Source organism: Mytilus californianus, unplaced genomic scaffold, assembly GCF_021869535.1.
Source record: "Mytilus californianus isolate M0D057914Y unplaced genomic scaffold, xbMytCali1.0.p SCAF_8, whole genome shotgun sequence".
Lineage (NCBI taxonomy): Eukaryota > Metazoa > Mollusca > Bivalvia > Mytilida > Mytilidae > Mytilus > Mytilus californianus.
The window spans coordinates 80,430,488-80,449,960 of record NW_026262734.1 but is presented as its reverse complement, the minus strand read 5'-3'; the positions used below and the strand labels follow the sequence as shown (position 1 = coordinate 80,449,960).

At 32.2% G+C, this 19,473-nt stretch overlaps 2 protein-coding genes across 2 annotated transcripts; one reads left to right on the top strand and one right to left on the bottom strand.

Moving 5' to 3' along the window:
- Positions 1-524: 524 nt before the first annotated feature.
- Positions 525-7,474, bottom strand: LOC127711632 (BTB/POZ domain-containing adapter for CUL3-mediated RhoA degradation protein 3-like). Its single transcript, XM_052217738.1, has 5 exons — positions 7,077-7,474; positions 4,875-5,134; positions 3,966-4,018; positions 2,993-3,191; positions 525-1,716 (listed from the first exon to the last, which is right to left on the bottom strand). The coding sequence occupies exons 1-5, from the start codon at positions 7,252-7,254 to the stop codon at positions 1,537-1,539; spliced, it is 870 nt and encodes a 289-aa protein (XP_052073698.1). The 5' UTR covers positions 7,255-7,474; the 3' UTR covers positions 525-1,536.
- A 268-nt stretch (positions 7,475-7,742) lies between these two features.
- LOC127711634 (intraflagellar transport protein 20 homolog B-like) lies at positions 7,743-19,155 on the top strand. The gene is made up of 4 exons (XM_052217741.1): positions 7,743-7,901; positions 10,719-10,804; positions 14,835-14,938; positions 19,019-19,155. The coding sequence occupies exons 1-4, from the start codon at positions 7,775-7,777 to the stop codon at positions 19,098-19,100; spliced, it is 399 nt and encodes a 132-aa protein (XP_052073701.1). The 5' UTR covers positions 7,743-7,774; the 3' UTR covers positions 19,101-19,155.
- Positions 19,156-19,473: the final 318 nt, after the last annotated feature.

Below are 19,473 nucleotides of genomic sequence, written 5' to 3'. Positions count from 1 at the left end.
TAATCTCTTATCTCAGCTGATGTATCAACGAGCAGTTGTTTAACCATGAAAATGAGGTCAAGGACAATAGACATATGACAGTAGAAACATCGTTTCATAACGCATCTGTATACAGTTTGATGTACAAGGTATGAAGCATCCAGATCTTCCACCCTTTGAAATATTTTAAACTTTATACAAATAGTCACTGCAGCCAGATTGTAATCCCTATGTCTTGTAATCGGCGATTTATGTTGCAAGCGAGACAATAAATGGACAGATGAACATGTACCCCGTTAACAATATATCCATAGCAGCTTTTTTACAATGATTAACAATAGGGAGCAGTTATTAAACATTTTAGACACACAAAGGTAGAAATATTTGCACAGGAAAATTTAACCTGCTCATTACGCTCTAGTTTCAAAATAAAGGTTATTAATTCTAAAATTTTGGGGTAACTTTTCTAATGCCCACTGCTGAATGCAACTCTGAATTCTATTAAATTTTTACAAGAAATGATGGACAATTCAAGAAATTCAAAAGCATGTATAACAATTTTATTTAATAACTGAAAGCTTTAAATATAGAGAAACAGTAAACAATATTTTGTCATTGCAACAACAGACCAATACACTGATTGACCACAGACCAATACACTGATTGACCACAGACCAATACACTGATTGACCACAGACCAATACACTGATTGACCAAAGTAACTTTATTGTAAATAAAACTGATCTATAAAATATATTGTAAGTCATTTTATTTTTTGCAGTGTTCATTTTGATGAAGTCTTTCTTGAAATGTATGTGTAAACTCATTTGATTCATAATATTTACAAACAAATAAATATTACATCTGCACAATCAAGTTCTTAAGATCTGTATAAATAAATGTAACAAAACAATAATAATTTATGTTTGGTTTTTATCCTCACAAACTACTACAGTAAATGGAAGATAACTCTAGTAGTCCCAATTCCAAACACAGTTATTCCCCCTTTTTAACATTGATTGTGGTATGTCTTTTTTACTATAATGCTGTTAATTTAAATTATAAATAAACATAAAAAGAAAAGAAAAAAGAAATTCATATCATTACTTTAAACAAAAGAAACCCTTTTGTTTATAGATATTTAAAAAAAAGGGTAAATCTAAACTTCTCAAAATCTGAAGTATAAATATTAAAAAAAAAAATTATTATTACCGTAGTATAAATGAAAATATGAATGTTAACACGATTGAAATAAACCAAAACATTCACTAGTTTGTTTTGTAAAAAAGAAACATGAAAATAATCAAATACAAGGTACACATATGAAAATAAAGAGATGTGGTATATTGCCAATGAGACAACTATCAACAAAAAGACCACATGAAAAGGATAAGAAAATATGAATGTTTCTTTGTGTGACAGAACAGAATATCCTTTATCAATATGATAAAAACATATCCAAAATGACTAGACATGATACGGACATAGAACATTTACATCACAGATGCAGCCTAAACAAATCAATTAAGCAATATTCAATTTTACAATATGAAATCTTTATTTTCGCCGTCCACGTCTTTCTTTGTCATCTACCTCTTCGTCACTCTGGTACCCATTAACACCAACAGTATATCCCCTAGTAGCCTGCATCAATTCCTGATCAGGACCTTTATCTCTATTTTCATACAGTAAAACATTTAATGTCTCTTCATAAATCCTGGCTTCAGGGAATTCAACCTTTAGTAAGAAAAATATAAATTTGAAAAATGTAACAGCATTAGAAAATAATGAAGATACATAGACTTTTTGTAGTAGAACAAAGCCTCATTGTGACTTAGAGAACAGCATTACAAGTGTTGTTCTTGTGCATTTAATAAGTAAGTGTGTAAGGGTTCTATGTGGTTAATTCATTCTAATTTTCCTTTTATTATACTAACCAACTTCTAATGTATAACAGGGCCTATAACATGTATTGTGAATCCTTGCCTTCTGACAAAAATGTGAAATCTAACAAATATGATTGCAAAAATTTTGATGAATGAAAATCACAACTGAAATTATAAATGCAATTTTTTATAATTGCAAACCTGATAATGTTGCATTTTTTGCATTAATGAAAACATGGCAAACATTTCTGAATTCACAGTAGTTAACCTGGATACATGTATACACCTCTTATGCAGTCATTGCTCTGTGATCATGTGATGTGGATGTTTTATTTTCTATTCAACAACCTTTGACAAAGACCTGTAAGGTCAAAATGCTGAATTATCCTATTCTGTCTTTTACTTCAATAGTTTTGTACTTTTTAAAATTGTTTGTGCTTTGTGCTTTTGTTTTTTATGGTAACAACTCCCATAGACCTCTAACAGTCAAGGGTATAACTCTATAGGGTTATTAAAGAAAATATCAGACATGTGTTATTACAGATACTTTCATGAGTTGTCTACACTTCATTCCTTAAATTTTCTTAATCTGTAGTAACGTATGTTTGTTATTTGTTAGATAAATCATAAATATTTTAATTTTTAGTGGGCACTTGGGAATTCTTGAAACTTTGCGCAGTAACTTTATACATAGCCTTGATAACTAATTTTCCAATTAAATTAATACATTTTTTATCAACCATGGTAAATCAATGAGACAAGGCAAAGGATAAACTTAGCTGTACAAGGCTTAGTTATTACAGGCATGTAACTTATTATATGAGACACTTGGAAATTACTTGGAAGCTTGCGCAGAACCTCATTACATGCTCTGATCATAATTTCTTACAATAAATTGATTAATTTTTTTAGTCCACCATAACAAATGTATGTTATTTTTCTTTAATAACCCTATAGAGTTATACCCTTGACTGTCTAAAGTCATAATATTGGTGCCATATTATCAGTATGATTATTTTAATTTTCTTGCGTTACTTTAGTTTCAATGTGCCTTTGTCATGTTTGTCGGATTATTTCTGGCTGTTGCACCATTGACCATTTCCTTCTTAATTGTAAAAATAACATACCTTAGTATTTTTCTTATCAGATCCATATACTATAGATGTACAACACACCTCTGCTATTTTTGTACCATGTCCGAAGAAAAACCAGCAACATATCTCATTACTACCTATTACATCTTTGATAAATAAAACTCTTCTGTTGAATCTCAACGATAACTTGTCAAATAATTCTAAATTCTTCAGTAAATTATCATCTGAATTGCTGTAAAATCACAAAAAAAATATTTATAAGAAATAATTTCAAATAAAAGGTGCATTTTTTTCTTCAAAAACTATGGATTTATTATTATCAGTGCCATAAGGTACCATTTTTCTTTAGAATTTCATGTTTATAGATGACTCACAAATTTAAATGTTCATGGAAGTATACATTTTATACAGGCTTGTATGCAGACTGGCAAATCCACGAAATCAACTATCTACGAAAACATATTTTTTTCTTCAAAAACAAATGAATCCTTAGTAAGAATTCAATGGATCTTTTAAATTATTGACATTTATTACTGACCTTTGTGTTAATAAATCAAAATCCCTCAGAGAAATATCCTCTGATTTGAAGCACTCACAATTTTGATTTGATTTAATTTTTACTATATATTTTGCCATCAACAATGACCTAATGCTGTCCTAGTATAAAAGTCCACAGGAAATTGATTTACAAAACTTTCGATACAAATAATGTATCTCATAGGGTAGTTGGATTTTAAATCAAAGATAGGTATCAAACAAAAAACACTAAACTCTCCTGACCTTCGTTAAGTTGAACTGTATTGTTAGCTGGCTACAGACATATTGCTTCTTCCTTGCAGTATGTACATGATGTACATGTATAACGTTTGGTGTGTGCAGAAATCATATACGATTCTTCCAATTTTTTCTTCTTTTTCTTTTAGAAAATTAAATTTGTTTTTCGTAAATAAAACAACTTTTCCTTTTTTTAGTACATAACTATATACACACTACTACATGTACTTACCTTGTGTAAGAGTATTTATTGTTGTGTCTGTTGCAAATTAATTTAACCACAGGCTGAAAAATATACAGCAAGTTAATAAAGACATTAAACATATTATATTTGAATGTTTTTAGAATACAGTAGAATGACAATGGGTGAGAAAAAAGAATCAAACACTGGGAAAAGTGCAAGATTTGGAAATCATAGACCAGAAACCTAACCCCTGTCAGGCTGTACCTGTGTGTTGGAGATTTCCTTGTCTTACACTCTTTCTAGTGTGACATCCATCCATATACATTTTCTAAATAAATAATTCAGTAACATTTTGTTTGTTACTTGCATTTTTATAAATTAGACCGTTAGTTTTCTCGTTTGAATCGTTTATAATTTTTCATGTCAGGGCCTTTTATATCCAATTATATGGTATGGGTTTTTCTCATTCTTGAAGGCCATACAGTGACTATATTTGCTAACATACATGTCATTTGCACTCTGGTGGATAGTTGTCTCATTGGCAATCATACCACATCTCTTTATTTATACATGTATATTAAAATCTTTCTTCAAAAAGTCCAAAAATGACAGCCATCACATCCTCAGAATACAAAATGAGAATATTTTGATGTATTCAAATTATTATATGCATCTTCTACCATGTCTACGTCATTTTGTCTCTGGTGAAGAGTTAAAATTGAGAATGGAAATGGGGAATATGTCAAAGAGACAACAACCCAACCAAAGAGCAGAAAACAGCCGAAGGCCACCAATGGGTCTTCAACACAGCGAGAAAATCCTGCACAGTTGTCTCCTTGGTAATCATACCACCTCTTCTTATTTTTATATGATATGCTGCATTGAAATTTTCTGTTGACTTTAGATATATAGTTCATTTTATTTTATTCTATGATTTCATAAAGTATAACTGTATACCTTCTGCGTGTTTGCGACTAAATGTTGTTCTTCTCTGCCTGATGTGATTAAAGGTACTTTGCAGATAGGATCAACAGCAGCCTCCATCTGTTTTACAGCTGCTTCAATAATCCTTACTAAATCTTGAACTAAGAAGTATTTAGCCTCTTGTAAAAGTTCTAACAATTCTTTTCTGGTTTCTGGTAATGGTACAGAGCCATCTCTGAGGAAATTCAGGATTTCTCCAAAGTGGCTTCCACTCCTATCTATTAATATCCATCCTTAAAATAGATACAAAATTTGCTGTATATAAATGCTAATCAAAACTGCTATGGCTACATGTACATGTACAATGTGTAAGGTTTATTAGTTTTTCAAATATATATTTAATCACCAGGAGCATATTTAAAATTTCAATTGGTGGGTAGTTATTTCCTCAAAATTGGTTGAGTGAAGTAACAAAAAAAAAAAAAATATAAAATTGTGTGCCCTACGTCATCATGATCATTGTACATGTGAGTGAAAGATGGATAAAATCATTCCTGGTCAACAGAAATCAGCAAGTAGTGTTAGAAGGAGCAAAATCAACACCAGCTCAAGTCTTGACAGGAGTGTACCTCAGGGATTGGTGCTAGGCTCCCTCTTGTTCATAGCCTACATAAACGATATGCCAGAGATTACCGAAAAATCTCAGACTCAGGACTTTTTGCGGAATTTCAAATTTTTTGGAAGGAAATTGAGGTATGATACTTAAACAAGTGATTTTTATGTCATTTAGTACAAGGTCAGCACCTGACCTGACCCGGTCATCCTATCAACACAGATGTTGGTTCTGATAATTTTAGCAACATAATTAGTCCCTTGACCATAAGTATTCTATGTTTAAAGCTACAATAAAATTAAATCACTTAGTCTAGTGATTAATTTGTACTACTTAAAATGATTTAAATAGGTGATTATTAAAGAAAGACAACTCTTACTTCCAACCTTTATGGACATAATGTTACTTGAATCAGTGATTTAGAAAATCACTCATTTAAGTAAGTCCCCTGACTGATAAAGTTCTTAGTGTGCTTGAGGAATGGGAAAGTAGATGGCAAATAAATTTCTACCATTGTAAATGCACAGTAAATAAGAGTAGCACCTAGTCAGATTTTTATATTTTTTGTTCAAAATGCTTTTGTAACTTTTTTAACCTGCAAAAATACGAAAGTCTGTTGGTGTAACTAACTACCTGTGGGAAGGTCCAAACCCGTAAATGGAAGGTCACGGACCTCGGACCACCACTAATTTGAACCCCTGCTACATGTAACCTATATACCTGAGGGATAATGACAGCAAAGAAGAGGCCACTGAATGCTGTCTCATCCAAGAAAGATCAAATACAGAGGCATACAGAAACTCCTTCTTCTTAAGGACAGTACGAGGCTGGAATCTCCTACCAGCCAGCACAGTTGCTGCAGCCACCAAAGAGGAGTGTAGGGCTAACCTTGGAATTAGGCAAACCAGTTACTACAGGTACCACATGTACAATGTCAATGGTTATAGATTTTAATTGTACAATTAATTTAACAGAATTTTAGATGTAAACTAAAATTGTACATAGACTAGGGGACTACATGTACATCTGTGTGCACCTGACATAAGTAGCCCAGCAGAACTTTGAACCAAACCTCTTACTGCCAGTTGGACACATGTATTTATATATCACTGTATATTTGATTTATGCAAGCACTTGTTCATTTCTGCATCTCTTTCAAATAAAACACTAAAGATTACATGTATATATATCGTGTAATCTTTTTCTTCAATGGGTCTCCAAAGTAACGTCATTAGAATATGAAGTCAAAGTTGGACGTGTGACGTCATAGACGTCCAACTGCTGCATTCCCTGGAATACGAAATGTAACCTCATTAAATTAGCGTCAGCAAGAAGGTTTAACAATTCTGTTGGGCTATTTATGTGAGATGCACACAAATGTTGTCTGCAATGAATGCTGTTCTGTAACCAAAAGAAGAAGTGGTACTTCAAAGTAAACGAGTACTACATGTATTTCCAAAACAGACTTGTTACTCATTTGGGGAATCATTTCCCAATTTGGCAAGATGCCCACAACATGTATATATACGGTTAACCAATCTGGAGAAATTACACTGTATGCTGTAGTTAAAGTTCATTGTACAGTAGTCTGTGAGCACCAGTGAATTTGATGTGATTTTTACCTTCAGAATCAGTAAGAACCTCCATTCTGCCACTAAACATTGCCCGCAGCATTGTGTCTTGTTTGGTTAATGTCCCAATGGTGGTATAGTGAAGGGATCCACCAACATTCAGCTTTACATACTTGGAAGATGTTCCTTTTATCACAGTTTTTGTCTCTCCAGACATGGTGAGGGACATTAAATACAATTTGTTATAAAATCTTCACTTGGTTCTGTGGGAAAATTTTAGTCCGATTGTTGCAATATTTTCTTTCCTACTTATGAAATATGATAATTCCACATGTTTCCTTCTTGAATGAAAGAACATGTTTGTCTTACTGACATTTTAAACAGTGTATTTATACCAATTTCTAAATATAGAATATATTTAATACAAAGTTGACGTAATGTCTTGGGAGTGATATGCAAAGTTAAATAAATGTTGCTTTCGTATGCAAGTGAAAACTTCTTATTCCGAGTATGCGTTATCATTTATAGTTTTGAATTTGAAAAAAAATCTTTTATTATTTTTATTAAAATTTAGAATTAGTGTTACTTTTAAAAAAAAATTTGTATTATACGAAACAGTAAATGTAAACAAGTAACTGCTGGTTTTTAAATCTTGGTTTTATTTGCGCTTTGTTTATGAATAAATACTGACTTCCTTTCAAGAACATTATTGATTGGACAACTTCCTTGACATTCCATTCTGTTTGAAGATGGCAGACGAAGCTCTTTCTAGAGCTGGTTTACATTTTGATGAAATTAACAAAATTAGAGTCCTTGAACCTGAAGTAGCACAGCAAACACAAGAACTAAAAGAAGAATGTCGAGAATTTGTTGAAAGTATGATGAACAGATACTAATTGAGAAATAATTTATCAGTGCTGATGTAACCAGTTAATTTTTTTTGTATCATTTAAATTCATAAGAATGCATGACAACTCACCCCATTGCCAAATCGCCCCAGCCCAATTTTCTAAATATAGAATATTTACTGCAAGACTACCAACTCACTCCTAGTATGAAAAGTAGTTTAATCAGTAATATGAGGCAGGCGTTACCTGTAAAAGGGGACGAAGTCTGTATATATTATTTTTTAGTTCAAGCATATTTTAACCTCAGAATCTGTTAAAAAAGAAATGGAAATACGGAAACGTTTCAGATGTTGGTTCTGTTGTTAGGGATTTTAGTTGTGATGTCATTTTCAATGTAAACAAAGAAACGCTATGATTTCATTAGTATGTTGATTTTTATATTGAATTTTAGTTTTATTGATTTGCTTAATGTTATAAGGCATGTCCCCATAATATTTTATTCACATCCCAAGAGAAACAATACCGGAAAAGATTTCTGTGCAGATGCGGGAAAGTAAAAAAAGTTGATGATTTTGAGTTCATTAGTAGAAGAAGAAGTATACTTAACAACAAAATTATTTTCATTTACCTGTCATTTGCCTGTGTATAATATGAAGCAGGTTTTTTCAAAAGTGATGATTTTCTAAATATTGTTTAACATTTCACAGTGGTATCATACTTTAACTTTTTTTAAACCTGTTTATTTACTTTTGACCTTAATTATTTATCCCTTATAATTTTTATTAACTAAGTATTTGCATTCAGGTATCACAGATCAAATTTATTCGTTCATTGTGTGTTAATTTGCATTTTTTGATTGAGTTAAGCCTTCCAATTGATATTTTATAGTGCTCTCTATGTTGTGATGTTATACTATTGTTTCGGAAAAGGGAGAAGGTTTGGTACCATTAAAACCATTAATCCCACTGCAAATGTTTGCACCTGCCCTAAGTCAGGAATCTGATGTACAGTAGTTATCGTCTGTTTATGTAGTTCATACGTGTTTTTAGTTTTTATATAGATTAGACCGTTGGTTTTCCCGTTTGAATGGTTTTACACTAGTAATTTTTTGGGGCCCTTTATAGCTTGCTGTTCGGTGTGAGCCAATGCTTGGTGTTGAAGGCCGTACCTTGAACTATAATGGTTTACTTTTATAAATTTTGACTTGGATGGAGAGTTGTCTCATTGGCACTCATACCACATCTTCCTATATCTATGTAGAAGATTGAATTTATTTTTTTTGGATTTTTTTCTACTGTAATTGGGGACTTCGTCCCCATATAAACAAGCATTCTGAGAGTATATTGCATGGCAATACATAGTCCCCTACCGGGTAAAAATTCATTATACTGGAACTAAATGCTAACTTGTTCTATAACTTGTCATGGTGTAAACAAAAAGAAAATATTAAGTCAATATCTTCAAGCATGACTAAAAACAGTGTGGAAAACTGAATATATGAGTGAATTTTTCAAGTCCAAGGACCATAACTCTGCACAAAATTATCAGACGGAAACAAAAATTTGAACTTGATCTGTAACTTGTCATGATAAAACTATATACCAATTGTCAATCAATATCTTCAAGCATGATGAAAAAAAGTGTGGAAAACCTCTAACATTAGATATGATTAATAGCTCTCTAAAATTAGATATGATGTAATACAATGTATATCTATTTTCAAATTACAATCAAATACAATTAATAGTTCCAAATATTTTTTCTTTATTTGTCACAAACTAGCTAATATAGATTTGTTAATTGTAACTTATCTATAAAATGTCAACAACTTTTATCTTCACAATGTAATGTAATGAAATATATACCTTAATAAAAATAGATTATTATCTAATTAAAGGATTTCACTTAATAAAAAAAAATATATTTATTTACATGTAGCATTCAGAAAATAAGTTAATATGAAATAACATATAAACCTGCCACAAAATTCCTCAATCAATTTACCAAAGAATGTCTTTTAAAAAATGAGTTATCTCCCTTTGTTCAGATATATGGTTTAACATAGTACTCTAACATTAGTTATGGAGTTTTTAATGGACCATAACTCTGGACTAAATCATCAGACCGGAACAAAATTCAAACTTGATTTATAACTTGTCATGATAAAACTATATACCAAATATCAAATCAATGTCTCCAAGAATGAAGAAAAAAAGTGTGGAAAACTGAGTTGCCGGACTGACGGATTAACAGACGGACAGAGTGCAAATCTAAAGTCCCCTTCGACTTCGTCGGTAGGGGACTAATAAAGGCCTCATATTCCACTCTTTTTCATAAGCGGGTGAGTTTGCAAGCCTAAATTTGGCTGGAAAAGACTTTTTTAGTTAGTGGGGCTAGTTGGCAGGCCTAAATTCAGCGGGAATTAACCCTTTTTCAACAGTGGGGCAAGTTGTCTTGCTTCCATTCATAATATGAGACAAGTGCACCTGAAATGCCAGCGAAGCATTGAAGCCTTCAGTGTTAACTGTTAAGGGAAGAATTTTGATAGACATTATGTTACCCAATAAATTGTCAAAAATTCCTAGGCTAGCAGTTATTTTGGACTTTATGCGGTACAATGAAATTAAAATGAACTGCATAAGTTACCAAAATTTAATTATTTCTGTATATCTGTGTATTTTGTCCTCACAAATAGAGCCAACTAAGAATTTATCAGTGTTTGTCTATATGAACAACACCATATATGAATTTCAATTTACTAAGTAATTACATTTTAAATCTGTCTTCATCTATATACTAGTATTACATTTTTCAAAAATTAATTTTCTTTTATTTTTCTTTGCAGAAATTGGAGATTTTCAGAAGATTGTAGGAACTTTTATAGAAGTTGTTGATAATGTTTCAAAAGAAGTAGAAAAAGAAAAAATGAAGGTAGGTTATAAACACAACTTGGAATGATTATAACTTAATTTTTTGTAAGCATTAACATGATTAAAGAAGATGGTGGATTTCCTAAACTGATTTGTTATATTTTACTTTTCATTTAAAAAAAAACATTTTATCATATTTGATATAAAATAAGGAGATGTGATAATATGATTGCCAATGAGAATGTAGCAGGGTTAAGCATTTTGGACAGAACATGTATATAAACATGATAAATGATAGCAACAAAGACGAACTGTTAAAATGTGTTGAAAAAAAATACATTGAATTGATTTTCAGTTTAATAATATTTCAAACAAAAAATTCAGTGTGGGATTTTCTAGCTCTTAGTCATATTTGTAATGTGTAGATCAGGTTCAATTTTTTAAAATTGTTTACAGAGTAATATGATATCAGCAAGTACTAGTTGTGTCATGGGAAAAGAATAAAATCAGACTCCTAGGTTGCTGTCTTCTCCGTTAACCAAAAGGGCCGAGGCCAAGTCCAGTAAAAATGACGAATGGCCATTTGAATTTTAAGAAATTTTATGATACTGAATTATTTTTCGTTGGGTGCCAACTTTTGTAGATTTCATGGGTAGAGGCAAACCACAAATTCAAATGTTCAACGTAGTGTTAATCATCAAGAAAATACACGAAAATTGGTACCCATGAAAATAAATGAATTCACTGGGGACAGATTTTTAGGCTTATAAATAGGTTAAAAATAAATTCATAAAAAAAAGACTTAGAATAATGCATAAACTGTTGAATCAAGGATGTCAACATACAGTACATACATGTAGACTTATTAAAAAGTAGAATCACAAAAATACTGAAATCCGAGGAAAATTCAAAAATCAAATGGCAAAATCAAAAGTTCAAACACATCAAACGAATGGATAACAACTGTCATATTCCTGGCTTGGTACAGGCATTTTCTTATGTAGAAAATGGTGGATTGAACCTGGTTTTAAAGCTAGCTAAACCTCTCACTTGTATGACACTTTGCCCTGAAGTTGTGCCAAGGAACAGCAATCAACGTTAACTTATACCAGTTTCTATAATTCTTTTTTCTTTTCTTTTTTTTCATGATGAAACATGTGAAATTCCATACTACAGTATTAGACACAAATTCAAAAAATTAACACTTGTAAGATCGATCAATTCATAATGATATAATAAAATATAAAATTACAATTGATTTTTTTAATTAAAAACTGCTTCTAACAATTGCCACTTCTGATTCATTTTTATACGTCCGAGGTCGTATATTGGTATGACGTTGGCGTCGTCTTCGTTGTCGTCGACGTCGTCGTCCGAAGACACATTTGTTTTCGCACTCTAACTTTAGTTTAAGTGAATGGATCTCTATGAAATTTTACCATAAGGTTCAATACCACAAAAGGAAGGTTGGGATTGATTTTGGGGGTTATGGAACCAACAGTTAAGGAATTAGGGGCCAAAATGAGCATTTTTGTAACTTCCAGACATAACTTGTGTGTTAGTGTATGGATCTCTCTGACATTGTACCACAAGGTTCCATATCACAAAGGGAATGCTGGGACTGATTTTGGGGGTAATTGTCTCAAAATTTTAGGAATTAGGGGCCAAAAAAGGGGCAAAAAAACATGCATTTTTCTAGTTTCATGACAATAACTTGTGTGTTAGTGTATGGATCTTTCTGAAATTGTACTGCAAGGTTCCATATCACAAAGGGAAAGCTGGAATTGAGTTTGGGGGTAATTCCCCAAAATGTTTAGGAATAAGGGGACAAAAAGGGGCCAAAAATAAGCATTTTTCTAGTTTCCAGACAATAACTTGTGTTCAAGTGTATGGATCTCTCTGAAATTGTACTGCAAGGTACCATACCACAAAGGGAAGGCTTCTCTTGAACTGAATTTTAATGTGCGTATTGTTATGCGTTTACTTTTCTACATTGGCTAGAGGTATAGGGGGAGGGTTGAGATCTCATAAACATGTTTAACCCCGCCGCATTTTTGCGCCTGTCCCAAGTCAGGAGCCTCTAGCCTTTGTTAGTCTTGTATTATTTTTAATTTTAGTTTCTTGTGTACAATTTGGAGTTTAGTATGGCGTTCATTATCACTGAACTAGTATATATATTTGTTTAGGGGCCAGCTGAAGGACGCCTCCGGGTGCGGGTATTTCTCGCTGCATTGAAGACCTGTTGGTGGCCTTCTGCTGTTGTCTGTTCTGTGGTCGGGTTGTTGTCTCTTTGACACATTCCCCATTTCCATTCTCAATTTTATTGGATTGATTTTGGGGGTATTTGCCTCAAAATTTTAGGATTTAGGGGCCAAAAAGGGGCAAAAAACAAGCATTTTTCTAGTTTCAGGACAATTACTTGTGTGTAAGTGTATGGATCTTTATGAAATTTAACTACAAGGTTCCATATCACAAAGGGAAAGCTGGGTTTGAGTTTGGTGGTAATTGCCCTAAACGTTTAGGAAAAAGGGGACAAAAAGGGGCCAAAAATAAGCATTTTTCTAGTTTCCAGACAATAACTTGTGTTCAAGTGTATGGATCACTCTGAGATTGTACTGCAAGGTACCATACCACAAAGGGAAGGCTGGGATTGAGTTTGGGGGTGATGAATCATAAGGGGGTTCAAAAAATTTGGGGGGGATTTTTTTTTCCTTTTTTTTTTCTTTAAAATTTTCCATTTTAAATTGGTTATTTCTGATTTATATATATATAAAAGCAAATAATAATGATATGGTTTGAATAGGTGAATTAAAATTTTTTAAGTTCTTAGATCACATTCATTCTGTGTCAGAAACCTATGCTGTGTCAAATATTTATTCACAATCCAAATTCAGAGCTGTATCAAGCTTGAATGTTGTGTCCATACTTGCCCCAACTGTTCAGGGTTCGACCTCTGCAGTCATATCAAGCTGCGCCCAGCGGAGCATTTTATTACTTTTTGTGCAGGGGTTAAGAAACATACAGAGTATTTTTCTATATTTATCCAATATTTTAAATATTCTATCCCACCAAATTTTGTGGGCACTATGTATATTTATACCCCACGCAACGAGTTGCGGAGGGTATAATGTTTTGGACCCGTCCATCCGTCCGTCTGTCAGTCCTGTTTCTTGTCATCGCAACTCCTCTCAAACCACACAACAGAATTTCACGAAACCTTTTTAGATAATAAGGACATACTATGTAGTTGTGCATATCGACAAGAAATTACGATTCAATTCTTTTTCTAGGAGTTACGCCCCTTTGAACTTATTTACTTTAATGTACTACTGCAACAGTTTGTCATGGCAACTCCTCTCAAACCACACAACAGAATTTCATGAAACCTTTTCAGATAATAAGGACATACTATGGAGATGTGCATATCGACAGGAAATTATGATTCAATTTTTTTTCCAGGAGTTACGCCCCTTTGAACTTATTTGCCCAATATTCTCCTGCAACATTTTGTCATCGCAACTCCTCTCAAACCACACAACAGAATTTCATGAAACCTTTTCAGATAATAAGGACATACTATGTAGTTGTGCATATCGACAGGAAATTACGATTCAATTTTTTTTCTCAGGAGTTACGCCCCTTTGAACTTATTTGCCCAATATACTACTGCAACCTTTTGTCATCGCAACTCCTCTCAAACCACACAACAGAATTTCATGAAACCTTTTCAGATAATAAGGACATACTATGTAGATGTGCATATCGACAGGAAATTACGATTCAATTTTTTTTCCAGGAGTTACGCTACTTTGAACTTATTTGCCCAAAATACTACTGCAACCTTTTGTCATCGCAACTCCTCTCAAACCACACAACAGAATTTCATGAAACTGTGTAGATAATAAGGACATACTATGTAGATGTGCATATTGACAGGAAATTATGATTCAATGTTTTTTTCTGATACAATTTTTTTTTTCTTACACTTATTTTATTTCTCCAATGACAATGTGGGGACGTGGGGTATGTGAGGACGCTCACTAAGGTTCTTTCATTCTATAATTATCTATTTTATTATTTTTACATTTCAGGCAATAGGATCTAGAAATTTATTAAAGTCTATAGCAAAACAAAGAGAAGCACAACAACAACAGTTGCAAGCTTTAATTACAGAAAAGAAAATGCAATTAGAGAGGTAATTATTTGCAAATCGAACAGACAAAAATTGTTCTTTTGTTGTTTTTATTTGATCTCAATCAAACAAAAAAATAAATGAAGGATGTTTTGCTTTCCATTTTGATGAATAAAGCTTTCAATGGCATAATGTGTGTTAGTTCATGACACGAAAATCTTACACTCACTTGACAAATAACAAAAGCAAAGGAACTGTTGTTATTTATCTCAAGTTACAAGGAAGCCTGGTCTTTTGCTTGCACCTCACTATACTTGAGAAAGGATCTAGCATCGGTTTTACTGGAATACTTTGCTAAATGGTAATACTGCTACATTTGGAGTTAATGTCAACAAATACAGACTTTAACAGGCAAAGATCTCTAAAAAACACTTTCGTACTCTGAGGCTCTCTGACAATTTCCTGGTTTTGTTTTGTTTGTTCAACCAAGGAGTTGAGTATATTTATAAAGTGGAAATATTTCACCGGGGTTTGGGAATTGCAATATCTACATTTATTCAGTACATTTATTGCTTATAAAAATATCTCTCTTGTTTTGATAAAAAATTCCATGGAGATTGTTTGGCCCTGTACCTTCAGTCATGGTTCATTTACTTTGAATATTTTCAGGGGTTCAAATTTACTTTAAGCAATGGAAGGTCCAGGACCTTTGACCAAAAATACTTAAAGGTCCTCCTTTATTCTTAGAAGGTCCAATTTCATTAAAAATTCTATTATAAAAACAGAAAATGCTTACCATTCCGAAGCACTCATCATATCTTATAACATTAACCGCATTTTTTTCTGAATTTCTCAAATAAATTCAATCAGAAAAGGCTTCTCCTTTTCCCCAACACTATACACTGTGTTAAATAACAATTTGTACCTTTTTAGTTGTTTTGGTTTCAATTGCTGCTTAAGAACTCTGGTCTAACTTTGTGTCAGATAACAGCTCAACTTCGTTTTCAAACTTGGGGTCAGTTTCTTTTAACTATTTTTTGGCAAGATATATAGATGCTTGGTGGTAATTTTTCATCATGATTTTTTTATTGGGTTAAAGTGTTAAATTTTTTGGTCCAATGAACCAGGGCACTTTCCCTTTCACTGCATGTTGTGGGTAAAATTTACGTTCTGGTTTTTCCCTGTCATATTTTTGGTCGAGTCAGATCCTGTCTTTCGGGCTGTGTTAAACCGTTTCTTCAATCACCCCCGTTGTATCCCCTGTTTCATCAGGTTTTCTTTTGGAAGAAGTCACCCACAAACCAAACAGACTATACTGTTTACTAGTTATGTTTTAATATTATATTCTCGTGTTTCCCGGTATCGTGTATGACGACCCGTCAAGTGACTAAACATCAAATCAATTGTGAAGAATTTAAGCAAATACATAAGTTTCCTTTCAGTAAAGTTGCATATTTTAAGATTATTTTTATACTAGATTTTTATACGACCGCCAAAAAATGTTGTGGTCGTATATTGGTATGACGTTGGCGTCGTCGTCGTTGTCGTCGTCCGGCGTCATCGTCGTCGTCCGGCGTCGTCGTCCGAATACACATTGGTTTTCGCACTCTAACTTTAGTTTAAGTGAATGGATCTTTTTGAAATTTGACCATAAAGTTAAATACCACAAAAGGAAGGTTGGGATTGATTTTGGGGGTTATGGTACCAACAGTTAAGGAATTAGGGGCCAAAAAGGGGCCAAAAATAAACATTTTCTAGTTTCCAGACAATAACTGTGCAACGGTGTATGGATCTCTCTGAAATTATACTACAAGTTTCCATACCACAAAGGGATGGTAAGGATTTGCTTTGGGGGGTTATGGCTCAAACCGTTTAGGAATTAGGGGCAAAAAAGGGGGAAAAACAAGGTTGTCCTGGTTAATGGACAAATACTTTAGTACAAAACATAATTTAAAGCAGTGTAAGGGAGATAAATCAAATACATCATTGAAATTATCTCCCTTACACTGCTTTTAAATTATGTATAAAGTAATGGTTAATGAACAATAAAGATAATTTAAAACAGTGTAAGGGAGGTAATCCAAATACAACGTTTTAGTTACTTCCCTTACACTGCTTTTAAATTATGTTTAAAGAAATGCATATTTATAAAGGAAGACCAGTAAAAATATCTGCAAATGTTGCATCTTTTTTTTTACAAAAAAATCCATATGAAAGATTTGACACTATATTTTTAATTCTATTATAAAATGGATTAAGTTAGCACTATGGTAAATTTAAATGGGTAATTATGGTTGCCAACTCCATTGGAAATTTGAATTGAGATTATGACCATATCTTGAGGGAAAGAATTTTTTGGGGGAAAAAAGGTGGGGGGGGGGATAAAAATAAATTGTGGGGGGTCAATATTTTCTCATTTCAGATTTCAGAAATTAAAAAGAATTATTCTTCAAATATTATTTTTTTTTCAAATTTCAAATATTGAAAAATTTCAAGAAGTAATCTTTAATTCCACAGTACGGTGCATTAGATTTGTAAAATCTTTGATCACATTTATTTATTTGTTATGCCGAATCTAACAGTGTATTTTGATTTTTAATTTTGGGTCCAGTTTTCAAATTGGTCTACATTAAGGTCCAAAGGGTTCAAAATTAAACTTTGTTTGATTTTAGCAAAAATTGAATATATGAGGTTCTTTGATATGCTGAATCTAAACATGTATTTAGATTTTTGATTTTTGGCCCAGTTTTCAAGTTGGTCCAAATTGGGGTCCAAAATTAAACTTTTTTTGATTTCAACAAAAATTGAATATATGGGGTTCTTTGATATGCTGAATCTAACCATGAATTTTGATTTTTTATTTGTGGGCCCCGCTATCAAATTGGTTCATATTGAGGTCAAAAGGGTCCAAAATTAAACTTTGTTTGATTTCATCAAAAATTGAATTATTGGGGTTCTTTGATATTCCAAATCTAACCGTGTATTTAGATTTTTAATTTTAAGTCCTGTTTTTTAAATTGGTCTACATTAAGGTCCAAAGGGTCCAAAATTAAACTTAGTTTGATTTTAGCAAAGATTGAATTCTTGGGGTTCTTTGATATGCTAAATCTAAACATGTGTTTAGATTTTTGATTATGGGCCCAGTTTTCAAGTTTGTCCAAGTTGGGGTCCAAAATTAAACTTTGTTTGATTTTAACAAAAATTGAATATATGGGGTTCTTTGATATGCTGAATCTAACCATGTATTTTGATTTTGGACATTGGACCATAATAGGTAAATTAAAAAAATTCAAGTTCTTAGACCACATTCTTTCTGTGTCAGAAACCTATGCTGTGTCAAATATTTAATAACAATCCAAATTCAGAGCTGTATCAAGCTTGAATGTTGTGTCCATACTTGCCCCAACTGTTCAGGGTTCGACCTCTGAGGTCGTATCAAGCTGCGCCCCAGCGAAGCATTTTATTATATGTTTTGTTCAAAATGCTTTTGTAATTTTTTTAAACTGCAAAAATATGAAAGTCCGTCGGGTAAAACTAACTACCGGTGGGAAGGTCTGAACCCGTAAATGGAAGGTCAAGGACCTCGGACCACCGCTAATTTGAACCCCTGATTTTGCATAACTTACATGTTAAAATATTGATATTTTAATTTCAACATTTGCATTTTACTATCAAAATAACAAAATGGTGAGACATATCTAAGTGTTAACAGTTTATTAAGGATATCCTACAGTACATTGTCTACCAGCATAATTTGAATCTGTGTATATATTATCTGTTCATTAATTTAGTGCTTGTAGATAAATAAAAAGTGAGAAGGCACCTTAAAGATAAAAATATTCAAAAACATCCATCAACATAAAATTGAGAGTGGAAACTGTTCAACATGTTCAACTAAAGAAAGGTGTCTATACAATATTTCAAACTATAAATCACTCCTAGTAAAAAAAAAAATCATTGTCTATGTCTCTGTACACATAAAACCATGACAGTTGCATACCTTTCAATAGGCTTATTCTATCTAAAAAAATATTAACCTTATGAAAAATTTATACAATTTTTTATTAAAATTTGTATCCGATTTTAATAATTTATTATCTCCCCTTGACACATATTAATTTGATTTGTTTAATTTAATTGTAGATTACGAATACAGCATGATGCCTTAAAAAAGACTGAAGATGATCAGAAAGAATTCATTGAACAATTTTTATTGCAGAAATAGTCCATTTGTTATTGTATATGTTGTGATATTTATATTATTAGATTTTGAAATTAAATGTGTTATTATTTACTGTAATCACAGTCCCTTTCGAGATTAAAAAAATTCCAATGATAGAACCCTATTTAACCTCTAATTTTTTTCACAGATTGATCTAATAATGCCATTAGATTAATTGTTGGTTGCTTAAAATCCAGTGGCAATTATGTCATTAGCAGTTTCTTTTTTTTAATCTTTAAAAAAAAAATGAACAGGTATGGTGTATAATTATGCACATAATATCTTTGACAATACAGAAGCAAATAAACAGCACTTTTATAATATTGCTGTACTCCGTTTGAAATTCACAGTTCAAGAGGCATTCAACATGGATCAG

Excerpts from the sequence above, each read along its gene's own strand:
- LOC127711634 (XM_052217741.1), top strand. The coding sequence starts at position 7,775 with ATGGCAGACGAAGCTCTTTCTAGAGCTGGTTTACATTTTGATGAAATT. Across the intron at positions 7,902-10,718 it reads ATGTCGAGAATTTGTTGAAA|AAATTGGAGATTTTCAGAAG; the intron begins GTATGATGAACA and ends TTTTCTTTGCAG. Across the intron at positions 10,805-14,834 it reads TAGAAAAAGAAAAAATGAAG|GCAATAGGATCTAGAAATTT; the intron begins GTAGGTTATAAA and ends TTTACATTTCAG.
- LOC127711632 (XM_052217738.1), bottom strand. The coding sequence starts at position 7,254 with ATGTCCCTCACCATGTCTGGAGAGACAAAAACTGTGATAAAAGGAACA. Across the intron at positions 5,135-7,076 it reads GGTTCTTACTGATTCTGAAG|GATGGATATTAATAGATAGG; the intron begins GTAAAAATCACA and ends ATCTATTTTAAG. Across the intron at positions 3,192-3,965 it reads AATAAATACTCTTACACAAG|CAATTCAGATGATAATTTAC; the intron begins GTAAGTACATGT and ends GTGATTTTACAG.